Source organism: Nuphar pumila, chromosome 2 (assembly GCF_984573655.1).
Source record: "Nuphar pumila chromosome 2, dmNupPumi1.hap1.1, whole genome shotgun sequence".
NCBI classification, from domain to species: Eukaryota; Viridiplantae; Streptophyta; class Magnoliopsida; order Nymphaeales; family Nymphaeaceae; genus Nuphar; species Nuphar pumila.
Window position 1 is genome coordinate 8942243 of NC_143250.1, and position 26894 is coordinate 8969136.

A 26894-nucleotide genomic window follows, 5' to 3' on the forward strand; every position below is an offset into this window, starting at 1 on the left:
CTAGATGGTAGCTGAAGGAGTTAGATAATGAATCCAAAAGCTTTTCGAGTTTTTCATCATTCGAGTAGAAGTGTAAAAAGCTTATTCTTACATTTTGCAATTGCTCCCTCTTGAGTTCTTGATCCAATCGTTTATGTTCTTTCTGAACTTTCCACTTGTTTTGCTCCATCTCTTTGATCATTGCCTTTTCTTTCAATCTAGCTTCCTTCTCTGCTATGAGAAATTAATATTTCAAAATTTTAGATGCTTAGGAAAGCAAAAAAAAAGTAAGAGAAGCACTTGACTATCATTCACAACATGTTACACAAGTTGCTAGGAGTACGTACTCAAGGCTTCAAGCTATCAGCTAAACAACGGATACGTTCTTCATTCAATGCCTTTCCAAATTTTGCATATGCTCTTGTAATGTACAGCTATACAGAAAAAGCCTTCTTCAATTCACTATAACAATTTCTTTTCATTAACAAAGAAAAAACTTATGTGCATTTGTCATTTTGGAAAACTTAAGTGTTTTTAACATCTTCCAAAACATAGTTGCATTTTTATTCTTGCCAAAACTTTATGGGATTGTAGCTTTTTCAAAGTCATTTTCACTTCTTGCTAGCCAGATCTCTCTCTCTCTCTCTCTCTCTCTCTCTCTCTCTCTCTCTCTCTCTCTCTCTCTCTCTCTCTCTTTCTATATATATATATATATATATATATATATATATATATATATATATATATATAGAGAGAGAGAGAGAGAGAGAGAGAGAGAGGGGGAGTAAATATTCAGAGCTGGGGGCACAACCGGGCAAATGAAGCATGCATAAAATGCTTGATATTACACTACCAAAGCAAATCACATTTACCGAATTAATAATAAGAGAAGAGCGTTAACCAAATTAACCCCAACAATCTGCAGAGGAGAGAACGATTAGGTCACCTAGTGGAAAAAGTAGAGAAAGCACACCGCAAATTCGCAATGAGGATTATGGCACCTCAACGACCACCGGCCCACTCGTCCACAACCATCGACAAATTACAATAAGACGACCCATCTACCTCCACGGCCTTCCTCCCCAACTCCTTCATTGCCTTCATCTTCTCCCTCACTCTCTTCCCTTCCTCACCTTCCATCAACCTCATCACCGCCCTCTCCAACTCCTCCCCTCTCACCAGCGCCCGATCCTCGTCGCTCTCCTTCTTCAATCCCAGACTCAACCCCAAGTCATTCACCAGCACAAAAGCATTCATCCTCTGCTCGGCGTAAAGCGGCCAAGCGATCAGCGGCACCCCGAACCACACGCTCTCCAAGGTGGAGTTCCACCCGCAGTGCGACACGAACCCACCGACCGCAATGTGCGAGAGGATCGCCCTCTGGGGCACCGACGTCGGCCAGACCAAACCGCGCTCTCGAGTCCGCTCTAGAAAACCATCAGGCAAAATCTCCTCTAACTTCGCATCCTTAGGCCCGTGAAGCTCGTCTCCCGGCCTAGGTGCAGACCGCACCGACCACAAGAGCCTCTGTCCACTAAGCTCGAGCCCGCGAGCCATTTCGCGGACCTGCTCGTCTGTGAATGCACCCATGCTACCGAAGCACAAGAAAACAACAGAGGCATCGGGTTGATTATCCAGCCACTTAATGCACTCATGTTCTGAGCCCTTGTTGCAGACGGCTAACAATGGTCCTACGGGAAGGATAGCAGGTTTGGAGCCCTCGCCGCCTAGCAGTTGCGGCATGGCCTGAATGAGTCCCGGCTCCAAGTCGTCAAAAGTATTCACCAAAACAGCTTTTAGCTCCCGTAGCCTTCGTGAGTGGTAGAGGAACCACTTGTAGGCGTCGTCCTTCCTATCCACCATGGGCGCGGGCACGTCGAGAGGGGGAAGGGGAGACATGCCTGGAATCTCGATGTCGTGATCGGATTCCCTGAATTCCGAATGGATCGCGGCGTCGAGGGCGGGGAGGTGGAGCATGAGCGACAAGAAGGCGGCCCCCGACGCAAAGAAGACGTACGCCGGGACGCCGAACTCGGCCGCGACGTCGATCATGGCCGTGCAGAAGAGATCGGTGATGAAGGCGGGGACGCTGGTGGAGTTGCAGAGGGACCGGAGATGGTCGGAGATGAAGGGCTTGTGACTCTCTACGTACACCGAGATGAGGGTCTCTACTCGGGCTTCTTGGAGGGTGGGGGCTTCGACGTGAGGGAGGTGGGTGATGGTGATGTCGAGGCCGGAGGCGGCTGCCGCCACCATGTGTGAGGATTCCGCGGTGGGATCGAAGGGGTGACGCATCAAGAGGACTGTGACTGAGAGGGCTTTGTTTAGGAGGAGGATGCGTTTGGAGAGCTCGATCATGGAGGTGAGGTGGCCGGGTGCGGGGATAGGGAAGATGACCACGGTGGGCTTCATGCTGCCCTTTGTTATCTTTTCTCTTCGGTGGTGACTTTTTTCTGGTTCGACCAAGCTTGCTGCTTTGCGTCACACTTCTCTCTCTCTCCCTCTCTTCCTATTTCTATATATATACCAAAAAGTTGGTGCCTGACTTTTTTTACCTAGTGCGTGTTTACCGAACTTTGATAGGGGTTTTCATGTCGTTTTTTAGATTTACTAAAAAATGGATCATGTATTTTGAGAAAAAAAAATGAATTTTTAAGTATTGATTTTTTTTAAATTATAAACTATTGATTTTTATAATCTTATAAAAAACCATGGACTTGCCATCGGATCATCCAAAAGTTGATTTCTACTATTGTTAGATTTTAGAAGAAATAGAAACAATCTTTCCAAAGTTGGGTAGACACGATGGACAAAAAACACATCATCGACCTATATACTCTCAATCCCTCTCTCTTTATATATATATATATACTAGTTCTATCATGTTAAGTCCATTAAAAAATTACAGTTTTGATATTTTTTTTGGCATCTATGATTATAGATGTGATGTATAGGTTTTGCTTAGTGTGAACAGACTTTTAGATAAGGTGCAAGTGGAACGTGGTAGTTGGGCCGTCCATTCATACCCTTCTTGTACCACGTCCCACTTGCACGATGTAATAAAATCACTCCCTGTTCTACCTAGACAGGGTGGCGAACTCATGGTGGAGCTTGCATGTTGTACGTCTCACGGCAAGATCCGTGTCTGTTTGGATGATGTTGACCAATCTTTTTTCATTGGTCGAATGCTTCCTTGCGTTAAAATGGCCAATTCCATCTGAATCAGTTGCTCCACCAATGTTATTAAAATGGATTCAACCGTTGGATCGGTTTAAAATGATTAAGAAAAACAGATTGAATTGAACCAATCGACTCTAAGATGGGTGTAAAGAAAATCTCTTTATTGTACTTTTAAAAAATGAACAAAAACTTTATCTAAATTGATAAAACTGAAATAAATGAAATTTGTCAATGATGACCCTTATAATTCGAGTCTAAACTAGACATTTATACATGTATTAGTAAATACAATTGCCCTTAAAAACAAGTAATTAGGAGTTCACGACATCTGGATTCCAGAAAAGAAAAAAAAAGTCCAACTACCAGTACCAGAGGCCCTGCTACAAAGATATTCTTACAGATACGATTATGAAAGAATCGGGCACCTCACCTCCTTCCCAATTGGACTCTCTTGTTAATGTCTAGTTGAAAGAAAAGACTTTAAAAGAATTCAATAAGGTTCAAGATAGAAAGGAGAAATCCGTTATGAGAAGAAGGTCTCCAACTAAGTGTTCCTAATCCCAAGGATAACCCAGATCTTCCAAATGTGTTGGACTCTCATTATATGCTATATAAAGGCAATAAGAGGAAAGTCTCTATTCAATGTTTTAAATAAGGGGACCATCATGAATGTTGGTGTTTACCGAACCACGTTAAAAATTGTCTTTGCATGTATGAGTTTATTTGGTTTATCGTGTGAGTGTGGTTCTTATTATGGTATCAGAGACATAACGATTTCATCATCAATGATAAGCTCACCATCATCCACCAACAATACTCGACAACTCGAAAGCCAGTCTGAAGCCTCAGGTAATCTCAATATGGTTTTACTTCAACCAAATTTTTAATCCAAGCTTTATCATTTTTTTATTACCAAATTAACGACCGAAAATTTTTCGTTATGGGAATCTCAATTTATTCTCATCTTGAAATTATATGACCTTGTTCGTATCGTTGATGAAACTAAACCATGTCCATTGAAGTTTAAAACGAATTCAAATGAAATCAATCCAGAATTCATATTATGGCATCGACAAGACCAACTTTTACTTAGTTGTATTCTCTTATCGTTATCAGAATCGGTCTATACTCAGTTGTGGGACTCTCAACGTCCTATGAGGTGTGGACTTCATTAAAACTTGTTTATGTTGTTCAGTCCTGAGCCTGAATTATGCAATTGAAAAATCATCTATTTGAATTAAAGAAAGGTTCTTAAAGTATTGCGAAATATATACAGGATGCAAAAAAAATTGCATCAACTGGCTGTTACAGCCATGCTAGTCTCTGAAGATGACTTGATGGCACATATTCTTCATGGTCTGCCTTCTGAATTCAATTTGTTCTGTATGACTATTATTACTCGTATCCAACATATCACACTTAATGAACTTTATGGACTTTTGTTGATCCATGAAGCACAACTAAGTAAAAATGAGTTGGTTCCTGATGTGATCATGCCCATGGCTAACCTTATTATCCATCAAAATCCGAACTTAAATTGGCATGGTGGCTATAGAGGCAAGAATAATAATGAAAATCATGGCGATTATAGAGGATGAAATAGAGGATATTCTCCAAACTATAATCAAACTCAAAGTGAACAAAATTATGGAGGTAATGAGAATCAATCAAACAAAGTTGTTTGTCAAACGTGTGACAAACCAGGTCACAGGCAAGCAAGTATTTTCAATATGTCTTACTCTATCAAGCAAGCTCTTTACAAGCTTATCATGTTGCTCCTATGATGTACAATGATAATTCTTGGTATCCTGACTCTGGCATGACTCACCACGTTACTAATGATCTTAGCAACATATCTCTACATTCTAAATATCAGGGCAACGACACTCTAAAAGTCAGCAATGACTCAGGTTTACAAAAACATAATGTTGGTATGATTCATTTTCCTAAAGCTCACTTTCTTTTCAAAGATATGCTACATGTTTCTTATATCACAAAGAACTTAATGTCGATCAATAAATTGACTAGAGATAATAACTTATTTGTTGAGTTTCATTCTGATTGTTGTTATATCAAAGATAAGCCTTCTGGGAGACTTTTAGCTAGCAGAAAGAGTGATAGAGACCTTTATTGTATTTTTCTCTAAGCATGATGGAATAAAGAAGCAATGGTGGGTGAACGCACTATGTTTGACCAATGGCATCAATGCCTTAGTCATCCTTCATCTAAAATCATTCAACATGTGCTTTATCATTTTTATTTACCTTTTCAAAAACAGTTTGAAAATAAAGTTTGTGAGGGATGTCAAATCGGCTAGAGTCGTAACTTGCCTTTTGTTTCTTCCTCTCATCAAGTATCTAAGCCTTTGGATTTAAATTTTTTTGATGTGTGGAGATCAGCCTATATTTCTTCAGTTAATAATGAATACTATCATGTTAGTTCCATTTATGCATATTCTAGATATTGTTGGATCTATATGTTACATCAAAAATCATAAGTTTTTGATGTTTTTAAGCAGTTTAAGGTGCATGTTGAGAATATTTGTAATGGCAAGATGAAATTTTTTCATACTAACTGGAGCGGTGAGTATCGTAATGTGTCTACCTGTCTCTAAACTTGCAGGATTGGCCATCAGGTTTCTTGCGCTCACACACATGAACAAAATGGCAACACCGAATACAAACACTGAGACATCATCGATGTTGGTCTCACCATTATGGCCCATGCTGGCATTCCTTCAAAATTTTGGCCTTATGCTTTTCAAACTGCAGTATACCTCATCAATTGACTCCCTTCGACCATCATTGCTCGTAAAACTCTTTTAGAACTCCTTTTCAAATTACCTCCTGATTATAAATTTTTAAGAGTTTTCGATTGTGCTTGTTTTCCTTGCCTCCGACCCTATCGATGTCATAAGCTCAAAACTTGATCCACCCTATGCACATTTTGGGGATATAATACCCAACACAAAGGCTATGTGTGTCTTAACATGATCATTTTTAAAATTATTATTTCTCAGCATGTTATCTTTGATGAAACCCACTTTCCTTTCTCCTAAGCTGGTTGTCCCCCTCCCTTTCCGTCCTCGGTCTCTCAATCATCTTCTCTTGTTCTCATTGTCATACCCCATCTTTCTAACATGTATTCAGATGCCCCTATACCTCCACCTTCCCTTTCTACCTCTTCCCCCTCACCCTCTCTTCCTCTATTGGTTCTCGTAGACCCACCTCCACCTCTATTCTCCTCTCATTCTCATGATCCTGTCTTGTCAGTTGTCCCTTCTACACTGATTTCTTCTCCTTTTTCAGCATCAGTTTACACTCATCCTATGGTAACTCGAACCATGGATAGCACCTACAAACCCAAACTTTACCTCTCCACTAAACATTCTCTTTCCATCACCCTTATCTCTGAACTCACCCAGGATATGGAACCTACTCCCTTTATCATAGCCAATCAAGATCTCTGGTGGAGGCAAGCCATGTACTCATAATTTAATGCCCTGATCCATAATGACACTTGGGTTCTTGTTCCTCCTGTTCATCATCATGTTATTGGATGCAGACGAATTTACAAAGTTAAAAGATAGTCTGACAGTTGTCTCGAACGCTATAAAGCTCATACTGTCACCAAGAGATTCAGTCAATAAGAAGGTGTGGATTATTTTGAAACTTTCAGTCCGGTTGTTAAACCCACTACTATTCGCATCATCCTTGCTATTTCAATTAGACACAATTGGTCGATCTTGCAACTAGATGTCCAAAACGTGTTTCTCTATAGTGTTCACAATGAAGAAGTATATATGGCCAAGCTCTTGACTTTTAAGATCCTTGATTTCCTCATTATGTGTGCAAGCTTCAACGTGTTTTATATGCCTTTAAACAAGCTCCTCGCGCATGGTTTCATTGGCTTAGCACTTTTCTCTTAGGCATTAGTTTTGTTGGTTCTTAGATGGATATCTCTCTCTTTATTCTTCAGAGCTTTTCTATTCTTATCTTTGTGTTGATTTATGTGGATGATATCATCGTAACTGAAAATTATTCTTCTCAAATTCGCTCTCTTATTTCTGATATGGGTCATAAATTTGCACTCAAGGATTTGGGACATCTTCATTTCTTTTTTAGGGTTTAAGTTATCTCCCTTCCCACCAGGTTGCTTCTCTGTCAATGCAAATATATATTGGACCTTCTCAATCAGATTAACATGCTTGGAGACAAACCCGTCAATTCTCCTATGGTTACTAATATTTCCTTCTTAGCTTTCAGTGGTACTGCTTTTAAAGACCTCACATTATATCGCAACATTGTGGGTGTTTTGTAATATATTACTTTGACTCAGCCCGATGTCTCCTTTGCAGTGAATAAAGTGTTTCAGTTCATGCATGGACCCACTATTGATCATTGACAGGCAGTAAAGCGTATTCTACGCTATCTCAAGTTCATGATTTCTTATGGTTTAAATATGACTCGTTCCACTAATTTTGACCTGACAGTGTACACTGATGCAGACTGGGTCAGGTACCTAGATGATTTGAAATCTATAAGTGGTTATGCATTGTCCATTAATTAGTCATAATTTGGTATCCTGAAGCTCTAAGAAACAAACTAACATCTCTCGATCGAGCACTGGAGCTAAATATCATGTTATCTCCAACTTTGCATCCGAAGTTACTTGGGTTGGTTATCTACTTTATGAACTGGGTCTTTCAGGTCCTCCCTTGATCATCTGGTGTGACAATATTGGTGCCACGTATCTTGCTTCGCACCCGGTTTTTCACTCTCACTCCAAACATATTGAAATCAATATTCATTTTGTCGTGACAAAGTGGCCAAGAAAGAGTTACAAGTTCGGTATTTGCATACTCATGATCAACTTGTTGAGTTGTTCAACAAACCCTTATCCTTCCAACATTTTGTTTGTTGAGGTTCAAAGTCAATATGTGCTCAGACTCATTGTGTTTGTGGGAGGCTGTTAGAGAGATACGATTCTGGAATGATCGGGCACCTCACCTCTTTCCCAAATGAACTCTCTTGTTAATGTCCAATTGAAAGAAAAGACTTCAAAAGAATCCAATGAGGATCAAGATAGAAAGGAAAAACCAGTTATGAGAAGTCCTCAAACCAACATATGCTAGAGTCCAGCCTAATTTAGAATATTGTGATAGATAGGGAAGGTCTCCAACTAAGATGCGTGCTCCTAATCCCATGGATAACCTAGATCTTTCAAATGCATTGAGCTCTCATTGTAATCTATAAAAAGGCAATAAGAGGAAAGTCTCTCTTCAACGTTTTGAATTGAAGAACCATCGTGGATGTAGCACCTTAAAAATTATCTTTGCATGTGTGAGTTTATTTGGTTTATCATGTGAGTGTAATTCACATTATCATGTCAGTGTGGTTCTTATTATATATAAGCCCGGTCGAAGGAAGATAGAGGTCATCAAAGAAGCAAAAGAAAAATATAATTAAGAACGGCCACCATGAAACCCACCATGCTCTGGAATCTGCCACCTCGTCTCCATGATCGAGCTCTCCAAACGCATCCTCCTCTGAGACCAAGGCCTCTCGGTCACATCGAGACCTCTTAGAATCCAATCAAAAACACAAAAGGTGGGCCTTTCTTTGGCAGTTTTCAGAAACACAAAAGCTTATATCTGGAAATTCTAAGGTTTGTTTTTCAAATTTTGCAAAAAAAAAAAAAAAATTGTCCCTTAACTGGTATTTTTTTAACATGAAGAAAAAAAAAATGAAAGAAGTATTTTATTGTCGGTTGAACGAAACAAACTGGTACACTAATTCTTTTTGTTTCGTTGTACCAAGTTCAATGTTTGTTTGAACCGTACTATCGAATGTTGTGTTTACACCGTCCAGTCCATTGATTCCTCTCACAAGAACCTCTTGGTCTTTGTGCATATTGGAGACGGTGAAGATCCCTAAAAGTGATTTGCTGATCTGCTGTCGATTTTTCTTTGGCCTAGCCAAAAAAATAAACGATCGATCTAGGATGAATCTCGATTTGCTTGGGTCTCTCTTCGACTGGTTCAGACTTCATACATGATTCTCATTACCATAAGTTAGAATATGATATAAAACAGTTGATGATTGGTGATCCAAACCCAAGAAGGGAGACCGAAAAACATACAATATTGTATGGTAGTATCCACCCAATGAAAAATGGAGGCTGGTTCGGGTGCAATCACGTTGCACATATTTTTTATGTGCCGCTGCCTTCTTTCAAATACAGCCTATGAGCCGTGGGGGCCAATAGCATATGGTAGCTGCAACCGCATATGAAAATGTGCAGTGTGATTGCACCTGATCCATCCTCTGAAAAATGTTGACCTCAAGCTCAACAGAATCAAATAATCTCATGTCTCATAGCTTGGCTCCTCGGGCTGATAACATGACTCCATTTTGTGGAGCCACAGCAGTCGAATGATGGCCTCACTAAAAAGGGTACCGCTTCACCCTCAGCCAAACTCTTAGGGGTCTCCCTACCTGCTGGACAGTACACCCAGCTTTGACCTTCCAGGCACGTACTCGTGCAGACGGACAGGGTGTCCCCGCACCCAGTGGCGTAGCTAGGATTCATGCGAGGGGGGGGCAAACAGGGGTGTAGAAAAAAATTGTGTGATAGTGGGGGGTTCGGGGGCAGCGCCCCCAAATTTTTTTTTTGAGATAAAATAAAAAATGGCTACAATTATTAATAAAAATCTATTTCATATGGACAAATCAAACTATTTGCTGCAGTCAGGGCTGGGCTAAAAAATGGATAAAAATCTATTTCATATGGAATCAGGGCTGGGCTAGGACTGGGCTTTAAAAAAAAAAAAATTAACTGTTTCGGGAGGCTGCCCGCACCGTTGTCTACACCTAAAAGTTTTTTTGGAAAAACCTATTGCCGTAATGTAATGCCAGAGGCACCTCCTTATTCTAAGGCATCCACCGAAGACCCTGTATGGTACCACCCTTGGATGGACTAGATAAATAGCATTTGGGTCATCAGGTAGAAGATGGGGCAGCTAGGGTTGGCAATCGGGTCGGGTTGATAGGTTGGCGGGTCAGCATACCTCAACCCAAACCCAACCTGTTTAATAAATGGGTCGGTTGTGGCAAACACGAACCTGACCCGTTTATTAAACGGGTAACCCGACACGACCCGCCAACCTGTTTAATAAACGGGTTGGGTCGGGTAAACGGGTTGGCGGGTCGGGTTGGCAGGCGGGTCAGGGTCGGGTAAACGGGTTGGTGGGGCGGATTCGGGTAAACGGGTTGACCCACCCGCCTAACTCATTTATTAAACGGGTCAGCTGGGTTGGCAGGTTGGCATACCCCTAACACGAACCCAACCCGTTTAATAAACGGGTTAGGTGGGTCAACCCGTTTATTAAACGGGTTAGTTTAAGCCAAACCCGAACCCGACTAAGAGGCGGGTTGGCGGGTCGTGTCAGGTTTGCCACAGCTAGGGCTTGTAAGTAGAAGGGCCCCCCTAGAAGCCGTGGGAAGCAATCACTAGTGTTCAATGATTTGGAAGGGGGCAGAGCTAGGCAACCGATCTTCGTACTCGGAAGCCGCATGTGATGTGCTCTAAGTTTCCTCCCGGATGGCTGTAGTAACATTTTTTTCACAAGGTCACTCCCACCAAATAATTAAGTGTAGTCATGGGCAAATCAGATTGAAAGTTAATTCAGATCACCTCCCAACTTTAAGTGAAGTCAAGCTAAGCCCACATGTAATGAGCCTAGAGTTAGATCCCACCCATTTACATTTAAGGTTAGGGCTGCACATGAGTCGGGTTCGAGCCAAGCTTGGACTTGCTGGGCACAGCTCATTAAGAAAAGCTGGCTATTCAAGCTCTGAGCTTTGAACAACCCTTGTTTGTGGTTGGCTTGAGTCAAGCTTGAGCAAAACTCATCTCGGTTTGAGCTGAACACCGTGTAAAAAGCCTTTATGATCAATTAAAGAATGGTGTTATTCAACCAATACTACTTGCGCCTCAAGAGGTTTGGCTCAATGGAGGGGGTCTTGGACACTAGATGAGTAGAGTAGTCAAGGTTCCATTCTCATGAGCATCAACCCCTTATGTTAACGAGGGCAAGAGAGAAGCCCTTTCTCAGCCAAAGCTGGGCGACTCCTTCATAAAATGTTGTATATGAAATCTAATATCTTTATTAAATTATGTGAGCCCAACTTAATCTGGCTTATTGAGCTTATTTGAGCTGGATTGTATGTTCAAGCTCGGCTCGTTTTTTTTTTAGCACTAGAGCCGAACCCGAGCTAGCTTAGCTTGTAGTGCAGTCCTAATTACAGCCAGCCCTAGAGTCACATATATGCAATATTGTCGAAATTTCACTTGTTTTTAAAATAACATGTTTTCATCATGACATTATTGAGATGATAACAGCTTCTATGGTATTTTTTATTTTTATTTACACTTTCATATAATCTCTCATATATTTTTGTACTTTTATATATGCAGGCATTTTTTCATGTTTTTTTTTTTAAAACATAATTTTGAACATATCATGAGATTTTCCCGAAAACTGGATGTGTGACACTGGCCCCAATTAGAGTAGGGTGCCCCCCCAAGTACGTTCAGGTCCACAAATCCGACCCATTGAATATCAACGATGGTCCATTTCTTATGACACAAAGATACAGAAATAGCTAGACACGTGAGTTCAATTTTTTTTTTTTTTGGAAAATAAGATACAATGACAGATATTTTAATATTTTTAACCATTAAAAATATTTTTCTATTTATAAAATTGTATTTTAATTCAAATATTATTACAAAGTATTAAGGTAATATTAGAAACATTAAAACAATGTCCATACGTGCCTATCTTGACACACCGTGTCCTACTCGTTTCAATATTGACATGCCCTCTAGCAGGCGTATCACTGTGACACAATTCTTTTTCATACACCACCGACTAGGGAAAGGGTGGGGCTAGGGATGGCAATGGACGGGTTCGAAGGCGGGGGACAAGGTCTCCACCCTTGCTCCGTCTCAAAATTCTGCCCTTCATCTCGGCTTTCATTCTCACATGGGTTTTGATTTTAAACTCTATCCTCGTTTCATGTCTTCCATCCTCGGTCCAAACGGAGCGAAGCGGGGTGGGGTCTCATTTCTCACCGGTCCACTGCTATCCCTAAATGTATTTTAGTTATTTTTGCTAAGAGAGATTGGGAATGGGGCAGGAGAAAGAGTAAGTCCATCATCATCTTCATCCTGCAGGGGGTTTTTATTTTAATCTTCATCCTCACCTTCATTCATGTTTCATGTCCTCCATCTCCAGTCCAAACGGGGGGTTAGGCGGGGTGGGGCCCTGTTTTACCCGGGTCCACTGCCATCCCTAAGTGGAGTTGTGGACACTAGGGAGTAGGGGTGTCAATGGGTCGGGTTTAATTAGATTCGACCTGAACCAAACCCTATAGAGTCTGGGTATGGTGATATATAAAAAGACTCAATTAAGATTCAGGTATGGACATAAAGGTCTGATTAATACATGGACCCAGGTTGGGGTGTCAACGGGTAGGTTTTGATTCGGACTCGGGTAGAACCAAACTTAAACCAAATTTTAGGGTATGGTATAATTTAATCAGGTTTACTATAAGAGAAAACATACCCAGACCCGATAAGAACTACATGAACCAAACCTGATAAAAACCATATTTTTTTATCATTTTTACATTGAAAATTTGTGAGTCTTAATTGATACTCTAGTCGGGTCTGAGTCTGGTATAAAAATTCACAAACTATACTCAGGTCCATGTATTAATCAGATTTTTGAGTCCAGAGCCGAGCCAAGTCTTAATCGGGTCTTCTTATTTATCACAATACCCAGACCCTATAGTGTTTGGTTCAGGTCCGGTCCGGGTAAATGTTGACACCCCTAGACCTAGGTATAGTTTGTGAAATTTTATACCAGACTCGAACCTGACCGAGCTCCGATTAAGACCCACATTTTTTCAATGTAAAAATGATAAAAGATTATGGTTTTACCGGGTCTGGTTCATGCAGTTCTTGTCGGATCCGGATATGATTTTTCTTATACTAGACTCGATTAGACTTGGGTTCAGACCCGATACCATACTCGAATATCGGGTCCAAGTCTAGTTCTACCTGGGTCCGAACCAAACCCCACGTTGACACCCCGGGGAGGCAGGTGGGAAGGGAGGGTTTTGGAGAGAGAGAGAGAGAATGGCGGTTGCTCGGCCCGAACCTCACCAGGACGTCCGCGTCATCGCCCATGTCGACATGGATTGCTTCTACGTCCAAGGTCTCTCTCTCTCTCTCTCTCTCTCTCTGTGTGTGTGTGTGTACCATTTGGTTGTTACGACCTCTCCAAGTTTAAAATCGTCATTCCCCAGCAACAGCAGGGGCCTAGAACATGATTCTGATTTGAAAAATGGGTCAAATTTCACCACCATAGAACTCAACAGTTACACTCACTTCTTCGACGCCATACTTTGATTCTGCCCTTTTAAAAGGAACATGGTTTCTCACGATTGCCAATCATTTCGAGGGATTTCATGGGTAGGAGTCGGATTTTATTTGCATTCGCCTAGTAACATGACTCCAACCAAAGGAACAAACATGGTCAAATGCTTATGTATTCAGCTTTCTTTTCTTTTTCCCAAGATATTTACTTCATCGATTGTCGGTTGAATGCTGAAATCATTACCTGCTCGTCGATTTCGATAAACCTGCCATCGCCGAAGCTTAGCTTCTGCCTGCATTTATAATCTTCTTGGACAGGCAGTGCAAAATGGTAATTTAAAGATCACTTCCTTAATTTTTGGTCGTTTTTGCTCCACAGTGAATCATGGAAACATCTGTCATCTGCTGATTCATCTTCTCCTTCGACCCAGGCGCGTACATCCACTATCTTCTGTTCCTCCCATTTGATTTGTTTGATATGAGCCATTTTGGATCCTTTAATAGCTTGTTTGAGTCTCAATGTCATTAGCAATCTTTAGGAAAATAGAATGGCGAGAGGCAATGGCTGCTGTGTTGTTTTAACTTTAGAGAGTCTTTTGCATCGCAATCCTGTGATTCTTCTAGTTGGAAAGAAATTTGTGGTTTGCAGATGAGGTACATAATGCGGAAGCTTATCCTAATGGTTCTTTATAGCGGTATAAGGTTAGGCTAGTGACTGAAGAAAAATACAAAATTATGCTGTTGATTATGATTGGAGATTTGCTTCTGTTGCTCTCATACCTTGATTTATGTTGCTTCTGTTGAGAATGACCTCTTTGGTACATGGTTGTGAAGAATGACTGTTTGAATGAAGACCCATAAGATGAAATGTAAAATATGGGTCTTCCCCTTGGGCATTTAGTAATTGCAAACCTAGTTCTTAGACTAAGCAACACATTACATGGACCCAAATAAGCACCTAGATCTTGGTTTGAAAGGTTTAATTTGAATATGACATTGGCAGGCTTCTCTTGTTGATACGCAGATACCATTATGTTTGTCGGATCATCCTTTATAGGTCTAGTTGTACTTCCCTTATATGCTGATGACATTATTATCGTTGCAGTGTTAATAAGGGTATCTGTTCTGTAAAAATCGAACTGCAAGATCAATTTGAGAAGAACTTGGGTTTCTTCAATATTTTTTGAGAATTACAGTTGCTGAATCTTCTCATCGCTATTTATTGACCAGATGAAGTTAGTCTATAATCTTATTGCACTGTCATGCATTTCAGGTGATAAGACAGTTGATGCTCTCTAGTAGTTGAATTGAGGATGTGTCTTTCAAATGGCAAGCCTTTTGCAGAACCTAAACCATATACACCAATGTTGTCAATATCAGTTTCAGACCTGAATCGAATTTTGAATCAATTCAGAGTATCAGCCGATTCAAACTCAGACCAAATTGAGCTGAATCAGTCACTTTTACTTTTTTAATTTAAAGAAACCATTAAAAGTACAAAATGTTAAAATGTTAAAATATTAAAATAAGGGCTGAAACCATTAAAAATACAAAAAGTTAAAATATTAAAATAAGGGTCGATTCAACCCGATTCAGCCCGAAGCAAGCGGATTCTGTCCTGTTCAAGGTGAATCGGGATCGAATTGGCCAATGCTGTAAGAGGGCTGAATCTATAGAATCGATTTGGGCCGATTTGATGCGAGTTGGACAATTCACCACAGTTCTTACAAGTTACAAGATTGATATAAACAGCTACTTGCTGCTCTTTCTTTCATGCCTTCACCTTTCTTTGACATTGCATGTGATTTGATAGGAGTATTGTCTCCTATGTCACAGGGACTCGCTTATGTCCGACTTTTGGACTCTTTATGTATATATATATATATATATATATATATATATATTTTATTTATTTTTTTTGCCGCACCCCCGCACCCGCACCCATGTGAGATAGATTGTCTCATAGGAGATGATACTATTCTTCCCATTTTTCATGTTTGAGTTTTTAATTTCTTGAAAATGCCATTGCTATTAAGATTCTCATTTCTTCTTTGGAACTTTTGAAAAAAAAGAAAATCTCATTTTAGTTCTCCTCACTCATTTATTCTCATTCTCAAATATGTTTTCATAATGTATCCATCAAAAAAGACCACATTGAAGGATCACAACATGGATAACTCTGTGGTAGATGGTGCATCAAAGAAGATCCTAGTTTTTAGTGCTTCTAATGTCGATAGAGATGTTAACGTATGATGTTGTAGATTGGGTCATTGTATTTAGAAGTCCTTAAAGTAACCATGCAATAAAAAATGTTCTCATTCTTTCGACTCTGTTGGGCAGCATATCCATTTGCTAGCTAGTTATTCTCTAAAGAGTCTAAACAATGCAACAAACATTGGGGAAGTATTTTTGTGAAATTTGACTTGTCAACAAAATATATTAATAGGAGCATCTAATTGGAAGGTGAATTTTAGAACTTGTAATTACTAATTCATTGTAAAAAGCTTTGGTCAGATCCTGCAATCCTTATGGGTTCTGTTTCAGCTAAGGTTTTCAGAAAGTGTACTCTCCTATCAGTTCCAATATCTATGGATTATAATATGCAAATGTATTTTCCTTCAATCTATAGAGCGAGATTGGAAGTGGATACTTTCCTCTATGGTATGGTAATATGGAGCAGCTGCTGAAATCAAATTGACAAGTTATATATTTTCTTAATTTAACCTTTGTATATTAATGTCCTTTCAGTGGAACAAAGAAAGCATCCAGATCTAAGAGGCATCCCCACTGCTGTAGTACAATACAATTCCTGGAAAGGTGGGGGTCTGATTGCTGTTAGCTATGAGGCTCGCAAATTTGGTGTGAAGCGGTCAGTAATGTAGAATCCAAGTGTGCCATCTCACTCTCTAGATTATGCCATTATCTGAAAATCTTGCTATTCTAAATCTTCTTTCAGTTCTATGCGTGGAGATGAGGCCAAAAAGGTCTGTCCAGCGATCCAACTAATTCAGGTTCCAGTAGCTCGGGGTAAAGCTGACCTAAATTTGTACCGAGATGCAGGATCTGAGGTTCGTTGATGATCATTAACATGATATTGCAGCTCATTGTTTTAATCATTGTAAAGTGCATTTCTTATGCTGTGTTTGTATATTAAGCAATACTATAACCCTAGTAGGTTGTGTCTATCCTTGCAAGGAGAGGAAGGTGTGAGCGTGCATCTATTGATGAAGTTTACCTTGACCTCACGGACGCAGCAAGAACCATGTTATCAGAAAGCCCTTCTGAAGCTCTGGAAGTGGAAGCACTTGATGAAGAGGCAACCAGGACACACGTTATTGGGATTCATAAGGTTTACCCTTTTGAAGAATATTATTTCAGTGCATATTCAGTATCCATCTGTTCCATAGGCTAGGTCTCACCTAATTTGTGGCACAAGGTTATAAACAAAATGACCTCATCATATTATTTTCTTTACCTGTCTCACCTAATATATGTCATAAGGTTATAAACAAAAGAACTTTGTTAGCATTCTTACCTCATATGTTTCTTCATTTGGATATGTGACTTATCGAATATTGGGAAAATGTAACACCAGCTTACCTTAAGAGCTTGGAATAAATCCCTGCACTTTCATCTTATCATGATAGCTTCTGTCCTAAAAGTACTTATATTTATGAAGCATGCATCACATTCCTTGATTGAGCAGAGTGTAATTTTAAGTTTGAATATGTAAAGGATAACAGAGACATGGAAGCGGTTGTTAAAGAGTGGCTATGTCGCAGTGATGCTGGTCACAATGATAAGTTATTAGCTTGCGGAGCTATTATTGTGGCAGCCCTTCGGAAGGAAGTTCTAAGGGAGACCAGTTTTACATGTTCTGCTGGAATTGCTCACAATAAGGTGAATGTTTTCATATGTAATGTTGACCATGATTGTTACCTGAAGCTCTGTCTTCCATGATTTTTTGCTTTCACTTAGTCTAGGGCTAGGCTTTATATTACTGCAGGTTTCCTTGGCAGTAGAATGTCATTCTTGTTTTAATCTTTGCAATAAAATAAAAAAATCTTATAGTGTTGTATCCATTACAATTTCAACAGATGTTGGCGAAGCTTGCAAGTGCAATGCATAAACCTGCACAGCAAACATTAGTACCACTGTCATCAGTTAAGGAATTACTGGCATCTCTGCCCATAAAGAAAATGTAAGTTCCTCTTAGCATTTGTGTTGTTTGGGTGACTGAAAAGCTAATGGAATGTATTAATATAGGTTGGTTGCCATGAGCCTTTGCAATATAAGGTTATGGAAGCATTTTTGCAAAAAAAAATTACTTTGTCCTTTAGAGACTATATATTGTTTTCCTAATTACTGCTTTCATATATTTCTTTTCAGGAAGCATCTTGGGGGAAAACTAGGTAGCTCGGTTGAAAGTGATCTTGGAGTGAATTTTGTTGGTGATCTGATGCAGTTCTCTGAAAAAAAACTTCAGGCACTTTATGGAATAAATACTGGGTCAGTAATTAAATAAATTAGCAGAAAATTAAAGTTATACGTTATATACTTTTGCAGATAGCATGTTCTTTGCTTTTGTGAGAACATCGTTGTAAAAGATTATAGCATTTCAAGTCCTTGTTTCTGTTGTTTGTGCCCTTTGTGGTTGTGATACTTTGTTGCTGCTGAGAACCTATGTCTCATGGATATGTCATTTAGAACGCATATCCCGTATTGACACAACACCACTAGACACACCATGATAGTTCATTGACATGATCAAATCTGTATTGAACTTGGTCAGCACTGTACACCTTAACTTCATTTATTTCTTTTTATGACCTCGGTCTTTTTTCTTCCAGTTCACCTCTATGTAATCTGGGTGCTTCTGCACCCACCCAAGTTGCTCTTGCACTTGCACTGATACTTACGTGACAGAGATGATAGATCCAAAATTGTCCAAGTTAAAAAAAAAGAAAAAATAAACTTAAAAAATTATAATTGTATAATTGTAAATGCATTATATATATATATATATATATATTGTGTGCGCTCACGTGCACAATCCCACACCCAAGTTCTCTGAAATTTCTGTGTTGCACCCTTCACACCTGTACCAATATGACATGCCTTCACCTATGATAGTGAAAATCCAAGAAATTTATGGGATTAAACAGATGCCACCATAAAGAAAAGGAAATATTGGAGATCAAGTATTAAGGAGTAGTTTAAGACACCTGGTGCAATATTATATTTGTTAAGCAGTTGTAAATGGTAGCATTTGGACATATGCAGTTGTAAATGGTGGCATTTGGCTTATTCAGGTTACTAAAGAATTATGCATTCTCATTTATGCATAGTAAACTCTATATTACAAGAATTTAACTGCTTGTCTCTGGGTGGAATCATTAGCATGCTAATATCTAACATCAAGTGTTCTTGTTAGCTGGATGTGTTGCAGGTTTTGATTACAACCGGGTATGTTATATTCTTATGGAACTGATTTATGCTGTTTATTAATCATCATTTCAGCACATGGCTATGGAATATTGCAAGGGGCATCAGTGGAGAAGAAGTTAAGGGCCGCCTGCTTCCTATGAGTCATGGTTGTGGAAAGACATTTCCAGGTCCAAAAGCCTTGAAAACAATTTCTGCAGTAAGGATTTTCTCTCTGATTTTCTCCACGTTTTTATGATTTGATACAGCATTTCAAGTGTTTCTTGTAATTCTATTATTTTACATGTTTCCATAGGAGTTGCTAACAGTCATATGCTACATATGTTCTATGAACTAAAAATTTCTCTTTTCTCATAGGCTTTTGGGCACCCCAGGTACACACCAAAAGTGAAGTTTGACTTGTTAGATTGGAATAAGAGGGAATTGATCACAGTTGAGGTGATATTGTCTTCAAATTTTATGAAAAACTAGAGATGTGAATACTAGCGGTGATTATGCATAAAACATTTAAAATTGCATTTGCATGGATATGCAATAAATGTCAAAGTAAACAAGGTGGTTCCAAAATATTGTTCTAAGTTTGAGTCATCTCTGAAGATTGGAAGTATGTTTGAACATTTTAAGCTTGTCAGCGGAAGAAATGAACCTTTATTTTTTTCTTTCTGGCTGAAAAAAGTTTACTATTTGATTAGCACTTCTTATAGATGGGATTAATAAGGTCTTTTTCAACTTTTTGCAAGTGTCAATAGTGATCATACTCCATACAAAGCTGTATTAATAGAGTTTTATTATAATAAAACTGCCATGAGTAGTGGAATTTGCATCTTACCCTACACTAGGAGTCCTCTTTATCTGGTTATCTTGAGGAACATGGAGAAAATCGATCTGCATTCTTTATTACTTCCATTTATAGATGTGTAAAATGTCCTAGTGAATCCCTTGATTAAGAGCCTTCTAACATGCATTGCTTGAGTATATGTCATAGCATCAAATGATAACTGGCAGATAGAAAGATCTGCTACCTGAGCGGGACCTTATGACATATGACTGTGTTAGTGATTCTTGGTTTGTCCTAATAATCTTCCTACCCTATCAATAAAAGTAGAATACTTTTGGTATGATTGCTTTATGATATATCAGGCTTCCATTTGTTTCTTATGTTAGTGAACTCTCATATATAGCACACTACTATGAAGAGACAATTCTGTGATTTTCCCAATGGAGTAGCATGATTACATCATGTCTAGATTAAATGAATGCCTTAAATCAAAGAAGTTGAAATTAATAAATACTAGAGTTGCCAGTTAAAGAAGCGAGAGCGGAAAGCAGAAGCGGGAAGCGAGGCAATTCTAAAATTTTAGGAAGCTGGAATTGTGGGACAATTTAGAAGCGGACCGATAATTGTATCGGAAGCGAGAAGGAAAGCGAAACCGAAGCGACCTAGGAAGCAAACCGGAAGTGAAGAGGAAACAAAGAGGGAAGCGAATAGGAATCAAGTTTTCCTGATATTTGGGAAAAAATTGTTAAAGGCTCTAAGCCTCCCAAAAAAAGAAAACTCACTTCCTAATATTGGGAAGCGAGCGAGAAGCAAGTGGGAAGCGCTTGTGCAAACACTCCTCAACAAAATGGTTTGGCCAAAAAGAAACGTATGCATATAGTGGAAACTACTAGAACTTTGCTTTTATCTAAACATGTTCCAAAACACTTTTGGGATGAAGCTGCGCTTATTTTGGTTTATCTCATAAACAGGATTTATTCAACCAAACTTCAAAATTTTTTTTCTCTATGAGAAACTTTATAAAACTACCCCTGACTATTTTAGACTAAAGACTTTTGGATCTAAATGTTTTGTCCTTATAAATAAAAATGACAAACTTTCACCAAGAGTCATTCCTTGTGTTTTTCTTGGTTATAGAGAAACCCCAAAAAGATTTAGATGTTATGATTTTAACAATGATAAACTCTATATATCAAGGAATGTTACCTTTATAAAGCAAGGAATTTTCTTTGATTCAAATGTACTTATTAAAGAAAATAATGATTACTCTTTTCTTGAATTATTTTCTAAATGTAATGATGTGATATTAAACAGCAATGATGTTGTGAATGATGAACCTCGATCCAATATCCAGTATGGTGAGTCTAATGACACTAATGATGGACCTCTAGTTATTCAATATGAAAGAAGGGCTAGTGATAGACATCCAAATGGCTTAGAACAATATTCTAGCATAGAACCAATCCCTCTTAGGAAATCTGCTATAATACATAGGCCTCTAGATAGATTTGTATCCTATGAAAACTTTGCTCCTCAATATAGAGCATGTACAACCCGGGCCAAAAATTGCCCCGATTGGACGAATGTTATGAATGATGAAATACAAGCTTTAAAAAAATAAAAAAAAACTGAGTTATAAAAAGTCTTTCTCATGGAAAAAAGACAATGGGTTGTAGATGAGTGTTTAAAATTAAAACCAAGAGATGAAACTGTAAAGAGACATAAGGCTAGGCTAGTGGCCAAGGGATACTCTCAGCAATATGGTATAGATTATGATAAAATGTTGCTTCAATAGCTAGGATGACTTCCATCAGAACACTTATAGTTGTAACTGCCATTATATATTGACCTATTTATCAAATGGATGTCAAGAATGCCTTCCTCAGCCGTGAATTGAAGGAAGAAGCTTACGTGGACACACCACCTAAATATAAGGTTCCTGTTGGAAAGGTGCTTCACTTAAGGAAAGCTTTTTATGGTTTTAAACAACCATAGTGCTATCAAAATATCATTGAATCTGATGTTGCATGGTAAAACGAAACATATTGAGATTGACCAACACTTTATCAGATGGAGAATTGGATGCTAAGCTTGTGGGAACAGAAAACTAGATAGCAGATTTATTTACAAAGGGCCTAACTATGCTAAGATTTTGGTACTTAAAGAACTAGTTGTCCATAGTGAAAATTGTGTTCAACTTGAGGGAGGCTATTGAGACGTGATTAGGAGGCAACAATTGGATCCAGATCTGTTCAGATCCAATGTGATTTAGTCCTGGATCGATTTGTATATTTTCACGTGTATTTAATTATTTTTTATGATTCCTTTATTACCCCTATCAGTTATGTTTTCCTTTTTGTATTCATGGGGATAATGTTGTAACAATACTTATTGATTGATATAAAATAGAAGGAATACCCACACGTTTTCACATTGGGAAACTTGTATTGAGGCCAGCCCTATTCTTCTTTATCCTTTTTTCTTCTTGCTCAAGAATTCTGAAACTTCAACATATACCTACATCTATTACCTTATCTAGTCAGTCTTAATACACAATCTTGCTTATCTCGTCACTTAATACATGATGGGTATTTTACTAAGAATTAATAAGTGTACTAATGGCATATATGTGATGTTCTACACAGAGTCCAATAATTATTTGTTCCAGATATATACTAGTTTTCCCTTTCTTGTCAATCTTGGAAGGATTTGGTTTATCTCTTGTTGATCTTCTTGATGCCCATGCTGTGGTGGCAGTTATTCTGATATTGAACTCGACACCTAGACAAATAAGACTGCCTTTTTGCTCTAGGTATTTGACCATGTTTTTATTATTTGTCCAACACTTCTGACTGATAATAATTTAGGTACAAAACTGGCTCAATGAACTCTGTGAGGAGCTCAGCGAACGTATAGAGTCTGACTTGGAGAAAAATCAGAGGGTTGCACAGACGCTAACTTTACATGCTAGAGCATGTCAGGTATTCAATGGGTTCTGTTTATCAGCTCATTTATGACAATTATGTTTCTTTTTCTTTATGGTTTTCAGGTTGTTGTTGGTCTGAAAGATAATCCAAATAAAATGTTTATGTTTGTGGAGTTCCAATCTTAGGTTTCCATAGGACAGTTCAAATAAGCTCTTACCATGCCATAAATAAGATGACCATGTTAAGACAATTCTGACCAGATTCCAATGTTCAATGAAGAAATGATCTGCATGTGTCTGTGTTCATGCACGGGGCATGCATGCATTACATGCTCATTTCTAGATGCTTGTTGTGTGTGCATGCATAAAAATTAGGATGAGTTGGTTCTCATGTTCACCTCCTGCTATGGGGTGAAGCAACTGTATTTAACTAATGTGCTTAAAGTTTAGCCATTAGCTAATAGAAAAAGTTGTGTACATTTCAGAATGTGATTTTGCTGCTTTATACTGACTTGATTTTTGGCAGTTCAATACAGAAACAGAAAATAAATTCCCTTCCAAGTCTTGCCCGTTAAGATATGGAATCAAAAGGATTCAGGAAGATGCTTTGAAACTATTTAGCAATGGGCTGCATGAATATATAGGTCTATGCTGTCCAAAGAAACATGAGAATTCAGATGGCCGCTCTTGGGGAGTAACTGCACTTTCAGTTTCAGCTAGTAATATCCATGCAGTGCCATCTGTAAGTTCAAAGAGTTTTGTGTTTTGGGGTGTGTTTCCTAAAGCTCATCTTCTTTATTTACTCTGGGTTTTTACTCGCTGCCATTCCAATCTATATGTTAAGCGGTTGGCTAATTTGATAGGGCTAGTATCTAATTCATCTCGATACTTGAAATGGCTTAGCTGATATTTGTTTTTTCTATATATAGTTTTTATCAATAATAAACTTGTGTAATATGAATGAATAATTGACATGCTGTTGGGTGTGATAAGATGCAAACCTTAAGCATGAAATGGTTACAATAATATTATAGTCACAAATATCAGCATTGGCTATATCTCGGCAAGGCTATTTCTCGTGATATTATAACAAAAATAAGTAAGAAAATATCATGTTTAGTCAAAAAATACATAAATAATAAAATAAATTAGTAAAAATCTAAAAAAAACATATTTAAAATTTAAAAGAAGATAAAAACAGTAAAACTAATTGATAATATCGTGATAATGTCATGAGAATATCACGATATTGTCAAATTGGCGATATTTTACCGATATTATCGTTTGCTGAATTTAAAGCGATAATATAATATCGTGATATTTTGAAAATATCGCTGATATCTGTGACTATGCATAATATAATATAATTTTCTTAATTCTAAAGTGATGGTTCATTCCTTTTTTAGTTGTATGTGGTTTCTTAGGGCAATATGTCATGACTGGAAAAGTTGACTTGCTTAGGAGCTTGTGTTTCATTGACGATGTATAATACAAAATCAAGTTCACTGGCTTAGGTGTCCTTTATTGAAAATGGTCCACCTGTTTAGGTCTGAGAAAATGTAATTAATTATTAAGCATAAAACTGGCTATATATGACAGATCAGTTCTGGTGCCTTGATGAATTTGGTAGGCATGAGCTGCAAGCAGCAGTACCCTGAACTTTGTTACTAACTGATTGTTTTTTGAGATTGTATAAGGCATGTGGTAAGTTGAAAGAAATTGATCAACAATTGGACTTGGTCTCTCAATTATAAATTGGTAATAGCGGATCTTCCACTGCTCTGATCACATATTATGGATGTGTTCCTTGCAACTTGCTTTTCTACAGCTTGACTCTATCAATTAAAGTAGACTGCACTAAATTGCTTAAACATACATCGCATAAATGTGTTTGATCTCAAAGTCTTCAAGGGGAAGGTTTAGATAGTGTTTAAAGTTCCAATTTAAGGATAAAAAGTGCTTGTCGTGCATATACATTCTTTTGTCTAAGGGGATACAGCCAACCAGCCATCTATATATTGCTTAGCTTGGATATCCTAGGTGTTGCAGGCCACCTAGTCACCTCCATGTTGGTCAACTTTGTGGTTGAGGGGTTCCCATAGACTCTGCAGCTAGTCTTACATGGAAGCACGAATGAGTTCTAATGAATGAGCAAGCATTGTGCAAGATGCTGTCAAAGGATCTTTGTAGAGGTATATTCATCTTCATTTTTCAGAGGCCATGCATCACCCATAACGCCAGTAACTGGAATGCGTGTTTTCTTGAATCTTTTAGGGTTATTATGATGCACTTGTTGTTCCCTTGAAAAGTTAGTGTTCTTTTATGTAATTTTTCTTTTCTAGTCATGTTTTGAACTACAAAATCTAGAGAAAAGATAAAAATAGTGCTGTGGAGAGCACCTGTCAAATACATTATTCTCTACATGACTCGTATGGTATTTCTTCATGGAAAATTTGTATGATAAAGTGCTGTAGCTGGTTCTTTATACGTCTTCAATTCTCAGGGTGTAAAGCCAATAACAAAATATTTTCATGGCTGCGATCCTGTATGCTCTTCATCAAAACAGCCCTCAGATGCTATCCAAGAATCTTCATCCTTGTTAAACTTGGGTATTTTTTTCTCGTTGCAAAAACTACCTCCTTTTGACATTTGAGTAATGCAGCTTTGCTTCAGAAAAAGAGAATTTTGTAAAGTGTAACATTTCCGTGCAGTAAGTGATGATGAAGCTGGAGCAAATCAAATTGAGGAAGAGGCACTGATTTCACACGAAGTGGTCAGCAATGTCAGTGACTTGGTTAAATCCAATGAAGTTTCAAGTGACAGAAACAGCTCATGGGAATATAGCTTGGATAATATTGACCCATCTGTACTTGAAGAGCTCCCTTTGGAAATCCAGGAAGAGATCCGTTCCACAGTCCGTCCAGCTAAGCGTGCTAATAAGGCTAAGCGGGGTTCAAGTATTGTTCACTACTTCTCACCTGTGAAGAAGGAATAGGTCATCTTTCTGCATAGTTTCTGATCACCTTGGAAATGATTGTCGGCTTTTATTATTTACAGAGAAATAAATGTTTGTAAACTTTATTCTGTGGTGAGGCTGTCAATTTAAGTTTGGATGACCAGAAGGCAGTGATGGCTAAGCAAAATTAAGGCCACCTCTATGGGGGTTTCAACTTGATTGGTGAATGGATGAAGGTGGAATATAAAACCCTCAAACTTGTCAATACTATGGAATACATGAGACGAGGTTGAGATGAGGTCTTGGGTGCACAAATCAGATGGCATCGTCTGTATTAATGCTATTTATCTGTGCGAAGAATTTGCAGAAACACGAGGAAGAAACCAAATTATGTTCATGGTCAGTGTGGTTATCTATGCCAGATCACCCATAAAGAGTAACATTTAGAAATCTCTTATGGTGCAAAGGTGATTGCATATAGAAATTGACATGGCGCCAATTTGACTGGTCTGTAAGTAGGGAAATTCTTCAAATGTTGTATTATTCATTTTATGGGTAGCGTAAAGCAACTCTACTGATTCGGTACATGTCACTGATTGTATGTATTCATACTGCTGTTAAAGCATTGACTTTACTGAACCCCATGGTGTTATTAATGTCATAAAGTTTTCTTTGGTTGCATGTTATGGGAGACTTGCTTTGAATATAACATGTTTGCAATGGAATAGATAAAAGTATATTAATTTACACATGCAAGCTGTGCACTAGGCTAAGGAAAATCTCACAAAGTGTGGGTGCTGAAGGTCTAAAAGATAATAGATGATTGACTGGGTCAGGTCACTTATTTATAGGTGTAGGACCGGGTCCTGGACCTAGATCTAGGAGTTTCTGAGCCAAAAGAACCAATCCATGTGCTATGCAAGAGTATGAATATGATTGGCTAGAAGATTGACGTGGTGAGCTCCATAGTGACAAGCTTTTTTTTTGGCAAAATCTTGTTTTTCAAAAACTCGTGAGAAATTGAAAAAAATTCATTAATCTTGTGTTTTTTGGGCAAAATTTCGGCAATAAAAAAATAAATTAAAAAATATAAAAAAATATTTTTATAAGAAAATATTAATAAATTTTATTTAAAAATAAAAATACACAGTTTTTCATGATAAATAACCGTTTAAAATATAAAT

General features: G+C 38.3%; 1 protein-coding gene and 1 pseudogene across 2 annotated transcripts; one reads left to right on the plus strand and one right to left on the minus strand.

The window, feature by feature from the left end:
* Positions 1–809: 809 nt before the first annotated feature.
* Positions 810–2547, minus strand: LOC149844671 (malvidin galactosylase UGT88C3 pseudogene; annotated as a pseudogene). The gene has a single exon (XR_016429973.1). The product of XR_016429973.1 is annotated as a malvidin galactosylase UGT88C3 pseudogene (transcript).
* A 14018-nt stretch (positions 2548–16565) lies between these two features.
* On the plus strand, positions 16566–25868 carry POLH (Y-family DNA polymerase H). Its single transcript, XM_089985814.1, has 10 exons — positions 16566–16673; positions 16781–16954; positions 17341–17505; positions 17703–17806; positions 17995–18114; positions 19126–19249; positions 22696–22809; positions 23281–23496; positions 25258–25363; positions 25466–25868. The coding sequence occupies exons 1-10, from the start codon at positions 16566–16568 to the stop codon at positions 25747–25749; spliced, it is 1515 nt and encodes a 504-aa protein (XP_089841940.1). The 3' UTR covers positions 25750–25868.
* Positions 25869–26894: the final 1026 nt, after the last annotated feature.

What these genes read in the sequence shown, in the direction of transcription:
- POLH (XM_089985814.1), top strand. Translation starts at nt 16,566, where the DNA reads ATGCGTGGAGATGAGGCCAAAAAGGTCTGTCCAGCGATCCAACTAATT. An exon ending in CTGGAATTGCTCACAATAAG is followed by an intron (nt 17,506 to 17,702) that starts GTGAATGTTTTC and finishes CAATTTCAACAG; the next exon opens with ATGTTGGCGAAGCTTGCAAG. An exon ending in TCTCTGCCCATAAAGAAAAT is followed by an intron (nt 17,807 to 17,994) that starts GTAAGTTCCTCT and finishes ATTTCTTTTCAG; the next exon opens with GAAGCATCTTGGGGGAAAAC.